The sequence below is a fragment of the Lates calcarifer genome, linkage group LG5 (assembly GCF_001640805.2).
Source record: "Lates calcarifer isolate ASB-BC8 linkage group LG5, TLL_Latcal_v3, whole genome shotgun sequence".
NCBI classification, from domain to species: domain Eukaryota; kingdom Metazoa; phylum Chordata; class Actinopteri; family Centropomidae; genus Lates; species Lates calcarifer.
The window spans coordinates 16,264,318-16,286,113 of record NC_066837.1 but is presented as its reverse complement, the minus strand read 5'-3'; the positions used below and the strand labels follow the sequence as shown (position 1 = coordinate 16,286,113).

General features: G+C 40.3%; 1 protein-coding gene across 1 annotated transcript; it reads left to right on the top strand.

Moving 5' to 3' along the window:
• Window positions 1–2,815: 2,815 nt before the first annotated feature.
• On the top strand, window positions 2,816–21,527 carry kitb (KIT proto-oncogene, receptor tyrosine kinase b). Its single transcript, XM_018695603.2, is given in 23 exon segments — window positions 2,816–3,263; window positions 5,147–5,169; window positions 5,171–5,404; window positions 5,406–5,424; window positions 5,535–5,819; window positions 8,031–8,170; window positions 8,599–8,767; window positions 10,728–10,917; window positions 11,014–11,129; window positions 11,286–11,400; window positions 12,892–13,079; window positions 13,572–13,678; window positions 14,422–14,548; window positions 14,689–14,793; window positions 15,084–15,194; window positions 15,850–15,988; window positions 16,095–16,159; window positions 16,265–16,356; window positions 17,740–17,862; window positions 18,670–18,781; window positions 19,054–19,153; window positions 19,719–19,824; window positions 19,966–21,527. Coding segments are annotated over 23 exon segments (2,865 nt in total). The 5' UTR covers window positions 2,816–3,208; the 3' UTR covers window positions 20,110–21,527.
• Window positions 21,528–21,796: the final 269 nt, after the last annotated feature.

Here is a 21,796-nt window from a genome sequence, read left to right as displayed (position 1 = left end):
TTACGTAATCTAATCTAAGTGGCTATTTTTCTTGTATAAAACCTCCGTTGCCCTCTGTGAGACCACTGTCCTCATCTGTCTAAAAGCACTGAGTGAGTCATGCTGTGGGTCCACACACACACACACACACACACACATCAAGTCATAGTGAGTCAGCCCAGATCTGCTTTAGACGCTCACCTCAGTGATGAATAATGTAATAGGGAAAGGCATATAAACTGCTCAAATGACATGTGAACTCAGTGGACAGTAAGCATATGGATGATCCTGATGGACACACACACACAAATGCAGTGACATCCTCACAGAGCATATGGGCAGCTGGACTGTGGGCTGTTGAACAGGTGTATGGCAGTTTGACACCTTGAGGTGCAGGTCTCCTTTGTCTGAAATGCAGAATATTTGACAGAAGGTCTCCAATGCCAACTGGATGGCGAAGGTTACAAGTTTACAGTAGTCAATCTGTCAGTAAAAAAAAAGCTTGGCATTTTGGGAAATACTCTCACTCACTTTTCTGGCAGAGAGCTAGATGAGAAGGTTGTCATGCCTCCAAGATAAGCACAATATATTACGGGTTAAGTGCCGCATTTCCTCATAAGATTTTACATTAGATGTGCGACATTTTGAAGTCGACCTAGTTGTGGGCGAGACGCAACAGAACTTTTTTTGTGGTGCAAATATGAAATACCCCTCTGAGGCATCACTGTCTGCAAAAAAACAACAACAAAAAAAAAACATCTCTCTCAAACACATGGTTGGGCTGCTGCTGCCCTCTCCCACCACAGGCCTCTTAGTTAACCCCACCCCAACCCACCTACCCCCATCACCTCCACTCCTCCAAAGGGTGCATGTCTCAGATAGTTTTATCATAATCCCTGCAGTTTTTTTCAGAATTGCACAGATTAATTATCACAATGACCAACCTTGCCCAAGGACAGGATATATCTAACTGGACTGTGGTTCCACTTATTTTTAAAAGCAGGAAGCTCTTCTTCTTGTTTGCATAGACACTGGGAAGAAAAACTGTGAAAAAGTCCTGAAGCCGAGCACCAGACTGAATGGTTTTTCCCCACAGTTATTTCTCTGTCCTTAATCAACTGATGAAGGAAGCCATCACTTGTCACATTTTTCCAGAAAAATGTGCTAGAAAAACAAACTAATAAAGTAAGAAAAATCAATAAGTGAGATGTTCTGCCTCTGTTCTAGTTTGTTTAGCCTCATCCTGCCATCATGTGCTGAGAGAGGCATAAACAGCTGTAGGGCAATGTAGTGAGGTTAGAAATTAATCATGTGTGTAAGAAAAAAAAAACACAACGATCCCTGTGTACTCCCACACAGGGGTCCTCTGGAGCAACAGAAAACATAGACCAAGTCATAAAACACACAGCCGTGCAAACACACAGTCCTAAAACACGCAGAGCTAGCCAAAGACATAAAGCAAATTAAGTGGCTTCTTATGGCCTCTCAGTCACCAGGAGGCCTTACAAATGATGAAAAAGTCAGCTGCAGGTTATTTTAAGAATCTTCTGTTGGTTATTTTTGGTATGATTATGTATTTAAAGATAACTGTCACCCATGGCTTTGTTATGACATCCAAAACTGCAGCCTCATTTGGCCTCTGAGGCTGCTTTTTGGGTTTATGACAATGAAAAACCCATTATTTATCACACTGTTTTAGTGGGTAAAACTTCTTTCCCAATGGAGTTTTGAAAGAGAGTGCAAGTTCCAAAGAAAGAGCATGCAAGTGAGTGACAGTGTGCAGATTTTCCTGGATCCCTGGTTCTTTTTTATTTTTGTAGAGCATGTGGTTTTAAATTTTTAGTGTGCAAGAAGAGTGAAATTTGGGAATGTCATAATAAAGCAAGGTATGTTAGTGAAGAGCTGTCCTTTTTCATTTTTATGAATTTGTGGGCACCATGACAAAATCAGTAAGTGTTTTTTTTCCCCCACTTTCTATCAAGAAGCAGAACTGAACACATTGAAATGTTTGAGTGATGTTTGAAAGGCTGAAACTGAATAAAAGAATAGGATCATATTTATGTAAGATCATAAGTCTTAAAACAATTGTGAGGTGCCTAAATGAACATTAAAGCAGGTTTTGCTCGTTGTAATCATTCATCCTGTTCATACTGGTCATTTAAAGACCCCTTACTAACATGTTTCCAATAACAAAAGAGACGAAATCCACAGTTGTGCAAACCTTAATCTGAAGTTAATGTGAGGCTTTCAAAGTAAAAATCTATTTAGTGTCAAATACTCTATTTTGCCCCCATCACTATTTTACTATGGTAAAAGATGGTTAAAAATGGTCACAGCAAGCAAACCCAGTTTATGGGCACCTGAGTATTGTTTTAAGTCGGACATTGATTGTGACTGTAAAACTGTGAACCTCAAAGTTTCTGTTTGTTTGGCATGAGGCGGGTGTGGTTATCAAATCCTGCTTGCGAAAGCTTCGGGTCCGGCTGTGCGCATCATCACCACACTGGGAGTGTTTTAATTGACTCCTACAGCACGGGATCCTGATTAAATCTGGGGGGGGGCGAGACCACTAAGATAATGCTGATTAGAGCTGGGAAACATGAGACTGCGAAGCGCATCACAAACTGAACGAGCATCTGCGGGGAATCTCCTGCCAAGCGTGCAGCTGTCATCATCATCATCATCACAACAGGACACAGACCAAGTGTGAGGAGAGGCTGTCAGATGCCATGATAATATTTTATCATAGTATCTGTGATAAATGAGCCATGTGCAGTGATCTTATTGGACAGTACAGACATTCTTATTTTATTTGTTAATCAGCACTTTCAATATTGGATGAGTTCTTGACATCTTTTTCTGGCAATGGCTGCGTAAAAAAACAGTGAAGGTGCATTAAAAGATCCGTGTTTTTTTTCCCGGTAATAACAACCGACTCATCTCACCTTGGCCGCTCTCCAGCCAATGCGGGGCAGAAAGGAGTGGCAGGGATCCAGGGGCAGTCCACATACGCGCTGTGTCTTTAAGCTCCGGTGAAATCCATCAGGAGGGGGGAGAGTCGCAACTCCACATGATCAGTGTGTTTGTGCGCTCATTACGGTGGCGGGACCTGCTCTGTGTTATTACGGTGGATTTTTTTTAGTTTAAAAAGGCGCAGGGATGGTTCTTCTCGCAGTTGAAACGCATGGAGTAGAGTAGAAAAAACGGGGGCTTCAAAAACCGCCTAATCATGAGGTGCCACTGGGTTATTTTTGCCTCACATTTTCTTCTGCTGCCACTAACAGGTAAGAAAACCACTATAACCTCATGGAAATTGTGGCAATGTGGTTTAAATGTTGCTTTAGTTGCTCGTGGTTTGTCTGTGTTCTCTATAAAGAGCCTTTTGTGACCTTATTTTATTTCTTTGCCTCACAATAGTTTAATAAATAATTATATTTAACTGCTCTCATATTCCTATATGAACATGAGAGAAGGTCATGCCTTTAGTAGAGAGTTTATTATGATTGTATGTGTTTATCACAGGCAGTACTACAGAATTTGCAGTTTACTTATACATTATCTTGCATTTATGTCGGAGTCTGTCTTTTTCTTTGACATCAGTGTTGCCATGTCTCCAAATTATACCCCCATGTTTTGCCAGTGACACTATTTTAGGTCTTTTCGCCACTAATTAGACCAGTTCAGGTGGAAACAAGCTGAGAAAAGCATCATTGCGCACGTTTAGTACAGCCTCTCATCATAACTGCATGTTTGAGCCGATGAGCGGATAGATACAGTCTCCACGCTGTTCGTGGAAACGTGGTTGGCGTTTCCGTTAAGTGGTGTTTAACGGTGAAGTGTGCTCAACACGGACAGTTCAAGTTTACAGATCCTTTCAGGCATCATTTGCATAACTTACTGTGTCTAGGTGCGTAGGTGATGCCTTCGGGTTGCCTCTCCTGGCAGGCAACAGGTGTGTGTGTGCGTGTGTGCGTGCGTGCGTGCGTGAGTCTCTGTTTGAGGAAGATTAATAATTTATCCCACCCAAATAGAAGGGATTAGGTCGTGCGCTTTAGCTCGGCAGCAGCAGGAACAAAGAGGAGGCACATCTTTTAACCACAAACACACCCTGCAGCTCTCTGACATCTAACAGCTCTGACTGCTGTGATGAAAGATTTTGTTTAGTCATATAACAGCCTCAGGTTTTGTGTGAAACCTTTTGCTTACTCAAACGAGTCCCAGTATGAACTGCAAAGCACACATTCCTACAGATATCTGCTGGAAAACATGCACTTACAGCCTTCACAAAAAAAAAAACCCCAAAACAGGTATTGATATTTTAGAAGGCAGCCCATTTGCTTCCACATGCCTCTCCTTCCTGCTTTCTCAGCCTTGCCAGGCCTGAAGGCACAACAGTCACATGAAAACCCTGCTCTTGAAATGGCGCCTATCATGTGGAAACTGCAAAAAAAAAAAAAAAAAGAAAGAAAGAAAAAGAAAAAAAATGCAATGAAATGAAAGAAAACTCACAGAGGGCTAGCTGGTGGGGGTTAAACTAAGATAAAAATGTTAGTTTAGTTTACTCATCTGAAGGGAATGGATTTAGGGAGCCTTTAATGCATGATTACTCAGCGGGTAGACAGCTCATAATTATTGATTGATCAATTGAGCCATGGTGGTTAGATAGCACTCTGTCTTAAGGGGCTCTGTGCCAATCATACCATCCTATTTAACCATCACATTAGGCACTCTATTCTGTTTTACTTTATTCTGTGCTCTGTACAACTGAAGTGATTAATCAATGATGGAAAGAAAATCTTGAAATCTTTAAATCCAACCACACTAATATCTCTTGGAGTGTCGGTTGGCCTAAAAACAAAACAGAAAAACCTATTTGATTACATCAACTTGGGCTTTAGGAAGTTGTGATGGATTTTTTTCATTATTTTCTGACATTTTATAGACTAGACAATAGTCTACTACTCATTTCTGTCCTGTTTCTGCTCTTTTCATTGATTTTTATCTGCTACTTTCTGTTCTTTCTAGAGCAGGTAATTAATTTATGTTAGCGCAGTGCAGTTTTTTTTTTCCATCTGTGCCGGAGCTTTACCCAAACTGAACCCATCACAGCCTTCAGAAACAACATCCAGAACCATACATCAACCACACTGTTTGCCCTCTGTTCCAGTGTGGTGCGAGCCAATCATCTCCCCCAGAAGGGCCTCACGTAGTGGTTCCCAAGAGGGGGAAGCTGGAGCTGCGTTGCCATGACAACGCCACAACGCCCGGCGCCCCGTCCGGCTTGAGGTGGCAGCGGGAGAGGGCTCGCAGGCTGGAGGGAGAGGTGGAGGAGGGTGGGGTGGTTTATGTCAGGGTGCCGTCGGTGCAGGCCTTCCACATGGGTCGTTACGTGTGCGTCAACAACAGCACACTGGAACACAGCTCCTATCTATGTTTATGTGAAAGGTGGGTTGTTGGTGACGATGATGATGGGGGTGAAGAGGCTTGTGATTTTGTGTACATCTATCACATAACGTCCTTTGATCCGAAGTTCTCTCTCTCTTTCATCTCCTCAGACTCCCAGAATGCCTTCCAGCGCACCATGGTGAACGTCATTCTGGTGCGAGCAGGTGAGAACTGCACCATCCCCTGTCTTGTGACCGACCCTGAGGTCACCCTCCTCGCTTTGGAGACTTGTGACGGACGACCTTTGCCCTTCAGTATGAGTTACCACAGCAACCTCCAGCGAGGCATCATCATCAGCAATGTGAGAAAGGAACACGAGGGCTGTTATGTGTGTGTGGGACAGCTCGGTGGAATCAAAGTGACGTCTACTCAATACACTGTGGATGTACGACTTGGTAAGCAAGTGATGTGATGGACCAGGGAGATGTGTAATTTTTCTTTTTTCAAAACTATAATTCGTGTTGCTGAATTTCATACCAATGTTTGGTGGTTTTTGGGTGGCATAGCTTCACTAGATTTCTCATCTGGGTGATAATTGCTGTAAGTGTAAGGAATGCTGCAAGTGCAGCTGTTGGGAGAAAATAAGCAATGGAAAGGCTTCAGTCATCTTTACAGAAAATGTATACAGTAAGAAAAAGGCTTGTCTGCAAGGTCAGTGTAAAGTCACAAAGGATAGTCAAGTTTGTCAGCCTAAAAGCAGCTTGCTGCTCCTAGTAATTACTCAGTGGAAAGATAAGCCAAACAGTAAAAACATTTATATCTTTGTGGCTGCTTTTTTAAAACAATAGCAGCTGTTGGGCAGTGTGTTTGCAACATTGTTTTTTTCCAATGTATAAAGTTTACACACGTTTTGTCTTAATTTAGTCTGCTAGTTTACCAGCATTTGCTAATTAGCAGTAAACACAAACTAGAGCTGAGGCTCATTCAGTTTCAGTTGAATTCAGTTTCCTTTATTTATTAAGGTCCCTTTGAGATTCATGATCTCATTTCCAAGAGAGAACTGGTCATGAAAGCAGAGTCAACATATGGTTATAGACAATATGAAACACAATCACACACTCACATTAAATTGACTGTTTTAAAATAATAATGGCTTACTAAAACAAAAACAATGACAATATCTGATGACAGCTTCCAGTTCTCTAGAAGCTGCAATCTCTTTCACCCAGAGTTATTTTCTCTGAAAGTCTGAAATCCCAATAAAGTTCCTTCCATGCAACAGTAACAGCAAACCTGAATGCCTTTTTATCAAGTTCAAATCAAGTCTTCTGGACATTGAATATAGAAAAGAGTTCTGAGATCTGAGTCTGAGATTGTTCCGCAAACCACAAACAGGACTCATAAAAACCCACATCTAGGATGGCAGCAATTTCAAAATGGCTTTATAAACAAAAGTCAGCCGGTGAATTAAGCAAGAGACAATCATCCAACTGAGCAATACAACCTACAGTGATGAGTTCACGCCATGATAAATATGAAGGCCCTGTGATAAACCATGTCTATGGATTTTAGGCTCTCAGACATTCACATATAAAGCAGTAATCTATCAGTGGTAAAAAATGTAGCAGATATGAACATTTTTCTTTCATCAAAAGAACAAAAAGTTTCTGAAATAGAATCCAAGTTTCACAAACTTAGATCAATTCTCCTTTCCTCAAAAACTAAATTTTAGGTCATGTGAAAGAATTACAAACTCAGGGTCATTCGTCCTCTGGGCACCATGAATGTACTAAGTGTATTAAGTTTCATGGTCCTCCATTAAATATATATTTAAAACTGGACCAAAGTGGTGGACCAACTGACCTACAGACAGACTGATATTGTCATCCCTAGGGCCACTAGCAGAGGTAAAATCTACATAAGAGACCTAAAGCAGTTTAAATGGATGCCAGAGGAGGCTGATCGTGTTTCTGTTTGGCCCCGCACTGCATCAGCATTTTCAGTCTGGTCTGCAGTGAGAGGAGGGCTAAACAGAGACAGAGAAGCTGGGAGGAGTAATGTCATAGTGTCCTTTTGACTGATGAAGAGAGGAAGCCCAGAAAAGAGACGTGAGGGAGGGAGGAGGAAAGGGATTAGGGTCCCATACAGAACAAAGCTTTGTAACGGTGCATGAAGGCTCTGTTTGGGGTAAATAGAATCAGCGCAGCCTTCGTCAAACACAGCCAGTGAAGTGACGTCAGCAGCCATTCACTGCCGGTAATTAATCATGCAATTTATGTGTCTGCATATGCAAGTACTGTACTTGTGTGCACAGTCATGTGAAAATAAACATGTATTAGTGTGTGTTTCTGCATTAATCCATTCCTTGCCATTAAAGAAACAGAAGTCATGCATATTTTGATGGAAGATATTTATTACACCCTTTTATCCAAAGTGATATACAATGATTATAGAAATACTATACAATGCAATAAAATAATTTCAGTCCCATAAATAACATTCAGTGAGAGGTGCAAAGGTCATGACCTAAGTGCTAGCCTGTGGCTGTTATTTAAGAGCAAACATCCTGGAAATATAGTAAAAGCAAGATGGAAGATTTTTTCTATGGGTGTGCTGCTTTAGATGTGCTAATTTAGTACACCAGTAATGATAATGTATTTTTCCAGTTCCAGTGGTGCCTCCCGTGATCACACTGTCCCATAAAGACAGAGTTATCTTGAGGAAAGGAGAGAAGTTTGAGCTTACCTGTAGCTCCACCAACGTCAACCCAGACTTCAGTCTCAAGTGGGACTTCCCTCCAGCAGTGGTGAGATGGATGACTGGAAAAACAGGCTGCTTCCCCCCTGTGTCTGTGTCTGTGTCTGGGTGGCTGACTGATGAGATGTGAAACTGTCTTGTCTTATCTTTCTTACATACATATTATAAGAAAAATATTTAGACGGAAGTGAGATTTATGTCAGGGCTGTAGTTACCATGGAGAAGACTGAGGCCATTTTCTTCGTAATATTTCTATTAATATTATTACACTGTACAATTACATACATCTTACACATTCTGGGCTACATTACCCATGTTTCTAAGACTGCTTCTGGCATTACTTAGACAAAATATTTTAAAATTACCCTTTTAATTTAGTCAAAACCAAATAACAAATCTGACATTGTAGATCAAGTTTTAGATCTGTGTGATATTGCACCTGTTGCATTGCTGACCTTTGCCCCTGATGTCCCGCAGCATCCGAATGAATCTCAAACCTCACACATCCTGTCCGGTTCACGTGGTTATGAGAGATCCACCATGCTCTTAATCACAGCTGTCAACCAATCAGACTCAGGCACCTACCGCTGCTACGCCCACAACGAGAGAGGCACCAGTGCCATAGCGCTTCAGCTGAACATCTTTGGTGAGTGCAAAAGTTGGTTGAAGTGCATGTCTAGATGTGTGTGTGTGTGTGTGTGTGTGCAGAGGCAGTCACAAACAGATTCAACAACTACAAACACTCCAGACATCAATAAAGGTAAAATGACTACATTTGTGATATCTAGTCAGTATCATGACATGAAAGTTGATACAACTTTCAACGTGATATCACAGGACATTATTAACTTGACCTTACCAACACGGTTTAGACTCTAAACCACCAACAACCAGCCCACCTTCATTGTTCTCACAGGTTAAAGTTGGTCAGTTACCTAAAGCCTGACTGCTGACACCAGGGCCTTGTTGTTCAAATGTAGCTCAACCAATTCAGGTTGACATACTGTTATCAGGCTGAAATAATCCCTTTAATTCTCATCCAGTTAATTTGATTCTTTGAAAGAAGTTTGAGAAATGATTTGTTAATCCTGGATTGGTGTGTCAATCCTGGATAAAGTTATGCTGGCCTTGAGCATTAAATAAAGGCAAACATAGTTGACTTATAGTATTCAAATGACAAATTCCAATTTTAAGAACAGTATCTAGTATACAATGTTTTATTTTGTTTGATATTTTATCATATATAAGTATAGGTCATTAATTTGTGATGTTTATGTCAAGAGATTATAATTATTTCTCAATAACTTGCATATTCTCTTCTAAAATCATAATTGCACCAACAGTCTTTTATTATATATCCAAGAAAGTGAGCCACTTGTATCTGAAAATTATTTCAAGTGTGTATTGGATTCACCCTGAAACTCTTGGTCATGATCCAGCTAACTGTCAATAAGATGCACTTTTGCATGTTTGGGCTTAAGGACTTGTTGCCAGATGTATTTTACAGCAAATGGAGGCTCTTGGCAAATTGTCAACAATCTACTCTAGATAACTCTCATGAAAAACAGGCCTCAGTATTCACAACCAAAACTATATTTTTTTAGGAGTCTGTTATTTGCATATTATGCAAATTAGTACGGGTTTTTGTCTGGGGAAATAGTGACTATCATTCAAAGTTTGTTATTCAAACCCCGCGAGAATGTCTGACATCAGTGCTGCCACAGACACGAGTTAGGCAATACAGTCTTGTCATACCACCAACAGGTGCGGCAAAAGAGAGGAAATTCACAAAAGCTGTGTATATTCACTGTGTTTATCCAGATGATGTGTTCAAGTCACATCTGTGGATATGTCCTGTTCAAGCAACTGACAAATCAAACATTAAGAGTGACGAAATATAAACTGTTTCCTCAGAAGCAAGGAGTGAGCACTCTGTTCACAACAAGCTGCACCACTTTTGAGCACTGATGCTTGAAGCCTGTTGTTTACAGATTGTCACATGACAGTTCTGCACACATTTTTGTATTTGTTGTTAATTTGCTTGCTGTCTAATTTTACATTAATTATCATCACTAAAATATTTGTTTGCAAATGTTACCACCTAGAGAGGAATCTGGGTGGCCAGGCCTCTAACACCCAGCTGAAGCTGCCTGGTAGACCGCTGATCAGACTGTGGTTGTATTGGGCTGCTGCTTCCAGATGCAAATAAGTGTCAACAGGGCGCACATGCGACTGTGGTGCTTGGCTCTCAATGACACTTCCCTGATTAAAAAATGTTCAATAACAATTTTCTTGCTCATACCTGCATTAATATCTACAGATGGGTAGAAGGCACATTTTCACAAGGCATTGTGGGATATGTAGGAAATGAAATACTAAAATGTAAGTAAGTTAGACCAATTGAAGGAAAACATGAAGGTAAATCACAGTACTACTGAGTAAAGTATCTAAGACATTGGATGTACAATATCTATGTTTGTTTTTGCAAACACATGGACATTGAATACTTACTGAATAGGCTAAAGACACACCCCTATGGACTTAAATGGAAGTGTAGAGTACACAGGTGAACTTTTCCTTTAGCTTTGCATATTTCTGTTCTCCAGATCAGGGGTTCATCACCATGTTAGGAAGCCCAGGTCCAGTACAGGCGGATGTCAAGGAGGGAGAGAGCCTGAGCCTGAGAGTAGAGTTCGATGCCTATCCCTCACCCAGGTCCTTGTTTTGGTCTTACAACGGCAGGCGGCTCCTCAACACCACAGAGCATGTCATCACTGTCCACCGCCGCAAATACAGGTACAGTAAGTTGCCAACGTGTCAAAGGAATGCACTCTAAGTACACATGCATGTGCACACAGATTCTGAAATGTATGTGTTTGTTTGTCTTATCAGATACATCAGCGAGCTGAGACTAGTGAGGGTTCTCGGCTCAGAGGGCGGGATCTATAAGTTCTCAGCCGGTCATGAGGATGCATCTGTCGATCATTCATTCCACGTGTACGTTAACAGTAAGTGTCACATGTGCTACTGTAATTAGAACACACTTTGCAAAGGGTCTGAACATCTGACAATTATTAACATTGAGGTACCTTACATTAGTGTTTATAGCATGAAGTATGTTTTACACATGTATGTTAAATATGTCTCTCCTCTGTCTCTGCAAGGTAAGCCTGTTATCATCGCCCAGGAGGGGCCCATTGATGGACAGGTGCGATGCATTGCTGCAGGTTACCCGGTCCCTAAAATCAGCTGGTACTTCTGTGAGCTGCCCCACACGAGGTATGCCTAAAATATATGACACTTCTTTTGTTGAAAAGAGTGTTTATCTAGCTTTGTTTTACATTATTAGATTGCTTACATCAGAATAAGACAGGAAAGATGATGACACTGAGGTGTCAATCTGCTGCTCAGTTACAATTGTAAAAGATACTGCAACTGAGCAGCAGTGTGGCTTCAGATCATTATATCTAAACAATTCAAACATGACTCATTTTCTCCTTTTTGTCTGACAGTCCATGTGAGAGCAGGATATGCTCATGGGAGCTGAACAAGTTGGTTGATGTCATCTCAGAGCCTCATTAGCGATCCAACAGACAAACCCCAAAACATGTTTTGACTGTTGGTCAGTGCAACAAGCAATTAAGGCATTTTGACCCACTTGATTTATTTGTGAAATTTTATAGAGTTAACTGTTAATTGATTTATTGATAGAATAAACTGATTAGTACAGAAGTCCAGAATGTCCATGGTTGCAATAATTTTATTGAGAATATAAGTTAATTATGTTTTTATCTTGGGATAACAGAATCATTCTCTTGGGATACATTTTGTTATCCTGGGAAAAATGTTCTTATATGACAGGATTAATATTTTGTTGTCTCAAGAAAATTACCTTTTGTAGTTTTTTCAAGATGATTATATTGCACAAGAAAAACAACTTTGTTTTCCTGAGATCATGAGATAATTAACTCATGATCTCAAGATAACCAATAAAACAAAATTATTGCAACCATAGTCATTCTTGACTTCTGCACAATATTCTATAATAAGAGTCTTAAATTTGAATAATGTAAGATATTGTCTGACACTGATTACAGTGAGAGATATCATCATCGCGTGTGGAAATATATAACAGTATGCTGACTATGCAGGGTGGGATTATATGGGGTAGACTCGCTAATCCCTGTCACACAAACAAACACCACTGCTGCAGCTGTCTGTCTTAACGGAGGGAAGATGTTGCTGTGTGTGTGTGTGTGTGTGTGTGTGTTACAACCTGTAAAAATGGTTGTTTAAACTGATTTCTTATTGTTGTGCTTGTTGGTGTGTGTTTCCTCTCCACATTGCCCTCCATATTTATTAAGGTTTGCAGAAAAAAAAAAGACTTTGGCAATGACACCCCGTCGATGAGAAGCATCTTCATTAAAACTTATGGTCCGTGAAGATAAGAGATGAGAGATAGAACAGAGTCTAGCGACAGAATTAAGATTGCAAATGGCATCCAGGGACTCAGTTAATAACATTAGAATTTGTGAAAGAAAAGAATTTTCGAGAGAAGACAAGAGAGGGCGAAAAACAATAGACATTTACTAACAAAGGAACAAAAACAAAGAATTAGAGACAAGATTTTTCTCTCCTGTTATTTTCTAGTGTAATCAGGCTGGTGAAGTGTAAAACCTAAAATTTGCTCTGTTATCAAACAAATAAAGGGAAGTGTTGGGAAATAAAGCTAAAAGAGTGACCTTTAGCATCTAAATAACCTCCCAACAGGTGCTCACACCTGCCCAATGCCACCCAATGGGAGAATCCAGAGGTCACCATGGTGACAGAGTCTGCATTTGGCAGGAGTGAGGTGGAGAGCCGACTGAACGTCAGCAAGGAGCACACACACTACCATACCCTGGAGTGTGTGGCAAGTACAGAGGGGGAAGAGGCCTACACACTCTTCTCCATCAGCGGTAGGACACTGTAAAATCTGTAACACACACTCACAAATACACACACAAACACACACACACAATGGATAATAGAAGAAAGGCTTCACTATATACCACAAAGATTGTTGCATTAGTGCACACAAAGACACACAGACACAAAAATCCATTGACCCTGTGTCTGCAAAGACCAGGTGTGTGGTTACTGGGTACAGATTGAATAAGATTAGTGTATGCTGACTATGCAGGCTGGGATTATATGGTGTAGACTCACTAATCCCTGTCACACAAACAAACACCACTGCCGCAGCTGTCTGTCTTAACGCTGGAGAAAGAGGATGTGGCTGTGTGTGTGTGTGTGTGTGTGTGTGTGTGTGTGTGTGTGTGTGTGTGTGTGTGTGTGTGTGTGTGTGTGTGTGTGTGTGTGTGCGCGAGACAGCCACTAAAATGTTGTTTATACTTCAAAGCTCTGTGTGATTTCTGATTGTGGGCTTGTTGGTGTGTGTTTCCTCTCAGAACGCATCGTCCCCCATAAACTCTTCACTCCCCTTCTAACTGGCATGGTGGCTACTGGCATCTTACTCAGCCTCATTCTAGTGGTGTTGCTCTATAAGTACATACAGGTAAGAGAGGAATCATATCGTTACAGTTATGAAGAACTATTTTAATCTCAGTGAAAGAAATAAATAATCTTCCATAAATCACACAAATCTATGGCCATCAATCCCATTCAAATCCATGAATTAGTTTGAAAATTCATAGGCATCAATGTTAAATCAAGTTCATCTAGCAGCATGGATATGCAGTTTGCATCATAGAAAAATAAATGGCCGCAATATTTTCTGGCAAAGGGCCCACTCTCATTTACTAATGACTCATGCCTCCATCTTGTCTAGAGTATGTTAAAGTTAGAAGCATCTTGTTGAGATCAGACTAGTTTTTGTGCTGCATTTGGTAACGATACCCTGCAGATAGCAGCAGAGATTTGTCCTTTTAATCAATATGAATGTGTCCTAATGAATCTGAAATGAATCAATCAACCATTCAGAGTGCTGTATAGTTAAAGGCTTTTTCTTTTGACACCCTGCTCACGCCTCGAGCCATTAATTTGCCCCCACAGTGCGCTGCTCTTATTGCACTGATGAGTCAGACTCCTTGAGAACTAGTTTATGAATCCGCAGTGAGGTCGTCAGGGGAAAGTCTAGACGCAGGCTGACAACTAAAGTGCAGTGAGTAATTTGAAATGGAATAGAAGAGCAATGAGAAAAGGCCAAACATACGAGCTACACAGTCACGTTCACATCACATGTAACAATATATACATACATACATATGACTGCTCTCTCTCCTCTCCAAACATCAACAGAAGCCGAAGTTTCAAATCCAGTGGAAGGTCATCGAGAGTATCCATGGCAACAACTATATTTATATTGACCCTACCCAGCTGCCGTATGACTCCAAATGGGAGTTCCCTCGTCAGAAACTACGCTTTGGTATGACATGGTTGTGTAGCTATACATGCACATCTGCTGGCAAGCTAGTGTGATAATTATTATGTTTGTTTGCTTGTTTGTTTGTTTGTGTGTGTTGTGTGTGTGTGTGTGTGTGTGTGTGTGTGTGTGTGTTCTTAAAGGTAAAACCCTGGGCTCTGGGGCTTTTGGAAAGGTAGTGAGGGCCACAGCGTATGGACTCTGCTCTGCAGATACTATCACAACCGTCGCTGTTAAGATGCTCAAACGTAAGTTACTTACTTAAAGAGTAACTTAACAGCCAGGTAAACCAGGTTGCATCTCTGTTAGGTGTAGTCTGATCTTTATTGCGTCTATAACCACGTTTATCAGTGATGTAATGGGGTACTGGGATAAGAATAATTTTGAGATACCAGTACATTACTTGAGGTTTTCAGTTTTTTTGTAGTGGAGTGAAAATTACACACATTTTTACACTACTATACTGTGTATAGTAGTGTAAAAATGTACTTTTAACAACATGATGGATGTGATAAATGTTGTGATAATGTCATCTCAGCCAATGCTCACTCCACGGAGAAGGAGGCACTGATGTCAGAGCTGAAGGTTCTCAGTTACCTTGGAAACCACGTGAACATTGTTAACCTGCTGGGAGCCTGCACTGTCGGAGGTGAGGCGCAATCTGGTGAACAAGCTTAGTTCGCTCAATAGAGAAATTTACACACAGATTTTTGGTTAAATTGGGATTTTGTTGGGTGTGGAACTTATAAACCTACTGCACCCGCACTCTAAGTTTACTATTTTATTGGTTTTTATTTAGTTATTGACAACTTGATGATTGTGTAGAAAGCTTAGACACATATGATCATGCGCTGACTTGCTGCTAAGCCATGCCAATATGGTCCTCTTATTAAAAATCAGATATTGGACAGTCAGTATGAAGCAGCTCAGATATGAGAACGTGATGCACTTTGACTGGTCACAAATTTACCGTGCAGTTGATCAATATTACCTACCCTGTCTGGCCCTCAACATTGATTAGAATGCAGCATTTAGATTGGATTTCACACAAATATGCATGAGTATGTTATTACTGGGAAACTGGGAACACTTAAGATGTTTTTGTAGGGCTGTTGCGCAGCATTAAAAAACTTAATTCAAAAGGTATTGACACAAATTTGTGTTAACAGAAACTACTGAGATCAGCCTTTAAACACAATGTTTTTTTCTTTTGGCTCATGATTAGAGCTTTTGGGGTTCTGTTTCTTTTTCATTGTTATGTGCTGTGGGTGAGGTTTCTTTTTTATATCTCTGCATCCCGCCAGGCCCAATTTTGGTGATCACTGAGTACTGTTGCTATGGCGACCTTCTCAACTTCCTGCGCAGAAAAAGAAGGTCCTTCCTCAATTCCCAAGGTGGTGATGGTTACTATCGCAACGTCCTGAACCAATCCGAGCCTACAAGGTGCGTATGAGTGTGTATTCTTAATAGTAACTGCTATCAAAAACTGATTACCAAGTCAAAATGAAACACTCATGTGTGTGTGTGTGTGTGTGTGATTGTGTAGCAGAGAGGTGATTGGTGCAGGATACATGCCCATGCGTCCCTCTGAGAAAGAAAGGTCTTCCCAGTCAGGTAGAAAACCTTTCACTTTACATTTCCTATCATGCATTGCAACAGCTAGAGTCTGTTTAAACCCTGGTTTCATTCTCTAAAGCTGACAATGTCATTTTTGTCCAGATGACATAGACGAGCTGTCGCTGGACGCTGAAGATCTCCTCAGCTTTTCCTACCAGGTGGCCAAAGGAATGGAGTACATTACTTCTAAGAATGTAAGGCTTTTACAGACTGTGCTATATTTATAGAGCAGTTACTGAAGAGATTTAAACATGCTGCTGCTAGTTTATCAATCACATTCTGGCTTAGAGCCAACATGCAGTATATATTGTCAGCTAGTAATGCTTATACAGTTAGAACTAAACACTTTGAAACTGCATTTACAGTAGATCTTACACTGCAGACAGATGAAACCACCATCTTAGCCACTTTATTATTTTAAATGAAAACTTGTCTTCCTGTCTGCCTTTGACTGATTTTCTCTAGCTGCACTTTTGTTTCTTTGATTGAATTAGGCACTGTTTATCCATTCATGTCTAGACTGTAGCTCTAAACAGAAATTCCTATGATAATTCCTCTTAAGTATATTTTTATGCCTCCATGCCTGTGACAACCACAGCCAGACACATTATGTTTTTGGGCTGTCCGTCCGTCCGTCCGTCCTAGTTTCTTGCACACAAAATCTCAGTAATACTGCAAGTGAATTTCATTACATCTGACAAAATCACTCACTTTGACTCAAGGATGAACTAATTTGAGTCAAAAGTCAAAAGGTCAAGATCAGTGACTTTTAGTTTTGTTTTATTTAAGTTGTCAGCAAATAGTGGCCTGTGTTTCCACTTTTTAATATTTTACATGAAAACTTTTACTACTGTTCAGTGAATTAACCATGTCAATAAAAGGCTGATGTAATTCTTAATAAAGATGATACTGAATCTCACATGCAGAGAGCTACTGTACCTGATTCTGCACACGGTGCTAAATAACACAAATTAATAATATAATAGCTTTTACTCCACATATCTAGCCTGTTTGACCAAAACAGATCTTTTTCCCATAGACACAAATAGGTGAATAACAGCAGCAGTGTCTTTCAGCCATACCTAAAGGAGATCACTATGTGAATAACATATCATAAGAGAACATACATTTGTGTATGCGTCATTTTTTGCCAAATGAGTATTAACATAAACTGAATCTGCTGTCAGATACATTTTTAGAATCCAATTTTCTAATATGAATGAAAAGAAAATTAAAAAACAAAACATAGTAAAAACATAAAAGCCTGTGTTTCCAGTAAAAACTTGGTCCCCCACTGAAAAATACTGGGAAAAAAAAAAACTACCTTGTGGTCTCTGTTTTATTTCATGCTCTTTTCTTTGTCATACTCATTGTTTCAGTGCATTTTTGTAAAGCACTGTCAGTTTGGCTTTTGTGTTTGAAACAAGTGTAACTCTCCTCATTTGCATATGTGTGCTGTGTGTCAGTCATTCACTGCAGAAACTAGTTACATTGTCAATACTCATTTTCGTGTTTGTATTTGCTGGTATATGTGTGTGTGTGTGTGTGTGTGTGTGTGTGTGTGTGTGTGTGTATAGTGTATTCACAGAGATCTTGCTGCCAGAAACATTCTGCTGACTCATGGCAGGGTGGCAAAAATCTGCGACTTTGGGCTGGCACGAGATATCACCACTGATGCCAGCTATGTGCTCCGAGGCAATGTGAGTCTGTCTGCCACTTTTTCTCTCTAACCTTCCTTCCTTCCGAAATTGCCACAGATATCTCTCTTCACCATTACTGAACATTTCACATATTACAAAATGGTCCTTTAACTAGCTTTTGCAGAGCTTTCTGTTAAGTTTCAGGCAAAAGTCGATTAGAACCCCAAAGCAGATTTAGACACGGAAGGCAGGAAGTGAGGTCTAACCAAAGGCAATTTAATGAAAACAGTTCAGGGAAAAAGCCAAGCTGAGAGGGGAGGGGCAGAGGGGCCAGTGTTCTTCGTTCTCAACTCAAAAACTTTACCGGTAACGTGAGCGGCTGGGAGACCTAGGGTAAGCACAACAATCTGCCAAAGAAGGAGTGGAGAGCTGGGGTTCTTATACTGGGGTTGATGAAATGATAGGACACAGGTGAGCCTGGTAATCGGTACTGCTCCACACCCCTGCCTGAGAAGCACACACCCCCACACACACACACAGACACACACAGATGGACACAGGCAAGGGGGAGGAGACAACAGTGAAGACACACACCAGACACTCTAGGAAAGCTAGGGACAGAGAAGGGGCACTTTGAACCTCATCTCACAGTCCTCATCAGCAAGCTAGAAATATAGTACACGCAGAATATGTACATGCAATTACATTAATTATTAGGATGTGAAAAATGTATTCAAGTATAATTGACGAAAAGAATTAACAGAAAATGTTCTCTTACGTGAATAAAATGACCTTTTTTAGATGACAGTTTTTATAAATAAAGACAAGGGAACATTGTCCATGTAATCACGGCTCTTCCTCCTGCAGGCTCGTCTGCCGGTCAAGTGGATGTCTCCCGAGAGTATTTTCGACTGTGTCTACACCTTTGAGAGTGACGTGTGGTCCTATGGCATCCTGCTCTGGGAAATCTTCTCTCTGGGTAACATTTCCAGTCAGAGCTGGATCTGTTTCATAATGTCTGAGCCATTATTATTATTGTCCTCCATTTGTGCTGACTGGTGCCTTATTAGAGGCTCTGATGATGCTCCCAAGCAACAACATCACTTAGTGGAGTGAATCATACAAAATCATATTGATTCTTATACATGATGTAGCTCTAAGAGCCATCATTGTTAAAATCCATGATTTTTCATCTGAAAGTAGGCAAAAATTACGCAGCTATTTCAAGCGTGTGCATAATGTGTGTTGCAGGTAACAGTCCATACCCTGGGATGCAGGTGGGCTCAGTATTTTATAGGATGATTCAAGAGGGCCACAGGATGAGTAGGCCTGAGTTTGCTCCCATTGAGATGTAAGTGAGGATTGTGCAATTAAATATTATTTTCATTACCAATTAATCTGCCTTTTTTTCAATTAATTGATTCACTGTTTATTCTAGAATGTGTTTAGCATTTTTGCCCATGACTTTAACAATTAATTAGTCATCAAAATAGTTAATTTTCTGGCAGTCTGCTAATTGATGATTAATTGTTGACTAATTATAACCTGTTTCTCTTTAATAATTATGACAAATACATTAAAACTAGCTCATGAATAAGAACACTTACAAAAATATGATTTTTTTCTTATATTGGTGGCAACTTACAATGTTCAACAGCTGGATTTTGTTTTTCTTTTATTAGTCTAATGTGACGTAAGATAAAAAGGTGTCAGAAAATACACAGACACACAATGGCTGCAACACAAATGCTGTAGTACAACATAGGTAATGTGATAAAACAGAGGTTATAAGTTGGATTTGGAAGGATGTACAGTCACCACTTCTTTGTTTAGTGTTATACTGGCTGCACCCGTGCATAAAATCTGTATTTAGTAGAAGACACCACATTCCCCTAATCCCAGTCTCACCTCTGTAGGTATGACATGATGCTGTCCTGCTGGAATCACGATCCTTTGAAAAGGCCTTCGTTTAGGAAATTGGTGGAGAGGACTGAGCTGCTGCTGTCTGAAAACACAAAGAATGTGAGTATATAAATTGAATAGAATTACTCATGTTATTTCTTATTTTCTTTTTAAAGATTATTGTTTGGCATTTTGTCTTTATTAAAGTATGACAGTGTAGATATAGACAGGAAACAGCAGTATTTTTGTGTAATTTCTCAGGTGTACTTGACACTGAGCAACGCTCCAGGTCCTCCTGAGCAGCAGAGGGCGTCATCACGGAGGTTGAGCTCTGTCTGCAGCACGACAGCACCCACCCAGCCTTTATTGCAGAGCACGGCTGACGTCTTCCTGGACTATGTCTGAGACACACACATGCACATGCACATACACACACACATTTCCAATGCACATACACAATGCTATGAAATATACAACCCCCCCTACCTCCCTGTTCACTCTCTCCTTTTACTGCACAAACTACAAGAGCCAAATACAACACTACTAACAACACAATTCAAACTAACTCTCAAATGCTGGCCTTCCTGCCTCACACACACACACACCACACACACACAGATATTGTGTATATACAACCCTGCACCAGGCTCTCAGTGTTGGCCTCTATCTAATCTTCCCATTGGCATATTGATCTCTGTGGTAGGTATTTTAGGTGCACGTCTATATAAAGCAGACTCAAGCACTAACCACTCATCAGAAACATCAGCAACGGGAGGAGTTTTGGCTCACATTCAGCCTTAGATTACATCAAAATGCTTTGGGGAAAACAGAAACTACAAGTACAAGTAAAATACCTGACCTTGGGAGACGATATTGGACTGAGGCAGAGTTGGTGCCTGATGACGAGACTATAAGAATTCTTTTTGTCAGATATGTCTCCCATTGTAAACAACCCAACATTTTGGGAAATACACTTTAATGTTTTGTTGATGGGAATTAGGTGAGAGAGTCTCGTGTCTAGCTAGCAGGTAGTTGTCTTAGCTTAACATAAAGACAGGTAACGGGGGGTTAACAGCTAGTTTGGCTTTGATGACAGATCTGCCCACCAGTGTCTCTAAAGCTCACTGGCATGCTAAGCCAAGGTAACTGTGACCTGGTCGCAGCTTCATATTTAGCTAACAGATGTAAGAGTGACATTAATCTTCTCATCTACAATATCTCAGCAAGAAGGTGAATAAGTGTATATCACAAAATGTCAAACTATTTCTATTTCTTTCTGCGAGTCACTAGATAAACAAAACAGATGTTGTCTGTAAGCCTACCTTAAAACTGGTTTTAACAGGCCTTGAAAAAAACAAGATACCTTCTGATAAGAGACCTGAAGTCTGACAAATGAGCCATAGCAAGGTGGCATGCAAGCTATAACTCCTGATAAGAAAATGAAGCCATAAGTTACAGAAACACTGATACCCACCTGTGCGTTGTAGCTTTGAATACTGTGACTTATTAAAAAACTTAACTGTGTATTGCTGTATGTATTTTAGAGATAGTTTTAGTTTAGTCTCTTTAGCAAAGCCACTGTGGCCAGGTGTTTAGGACTGGTTGTGTGCTCTTATTACTTGAGTTATGTCAAACATGTATGCAATGTAAATAAAATAGAGATGTGCCTTTAGATTTTTTTTAAAGTACTGAATGCATTTGGTTGTGACACAGTTGTTGTGGAGGGGGCAGCCAGAAGAGAGCTTATGTGTGCTGGTTTTGAGGTTCTTGCAGTTTTGATACAGTTGGTTGACTTGTAATAATAAAGTACCTGCAATGGTAGAACCAATCAGAAAGTGTCCATTTCCTTTGTCATTTTCCTGTTTCATGCTGACATCTTCTGATGTCAGCATGCTAAAACACTCAGACACACTAACATGCTGATGTTTAGCAGGTATGTTTACCACATTCACCACCTTAGTTTAGCATACATTTTCACTCAAACCCTCCAAAACAAACAAACAACAGTAAAACAAACAAATATAACATCGGTTGTGTTGAAATATTTGGTGGTAGAGTGACATTGCCATCTCGAGAAACACTGCTAGTGTGG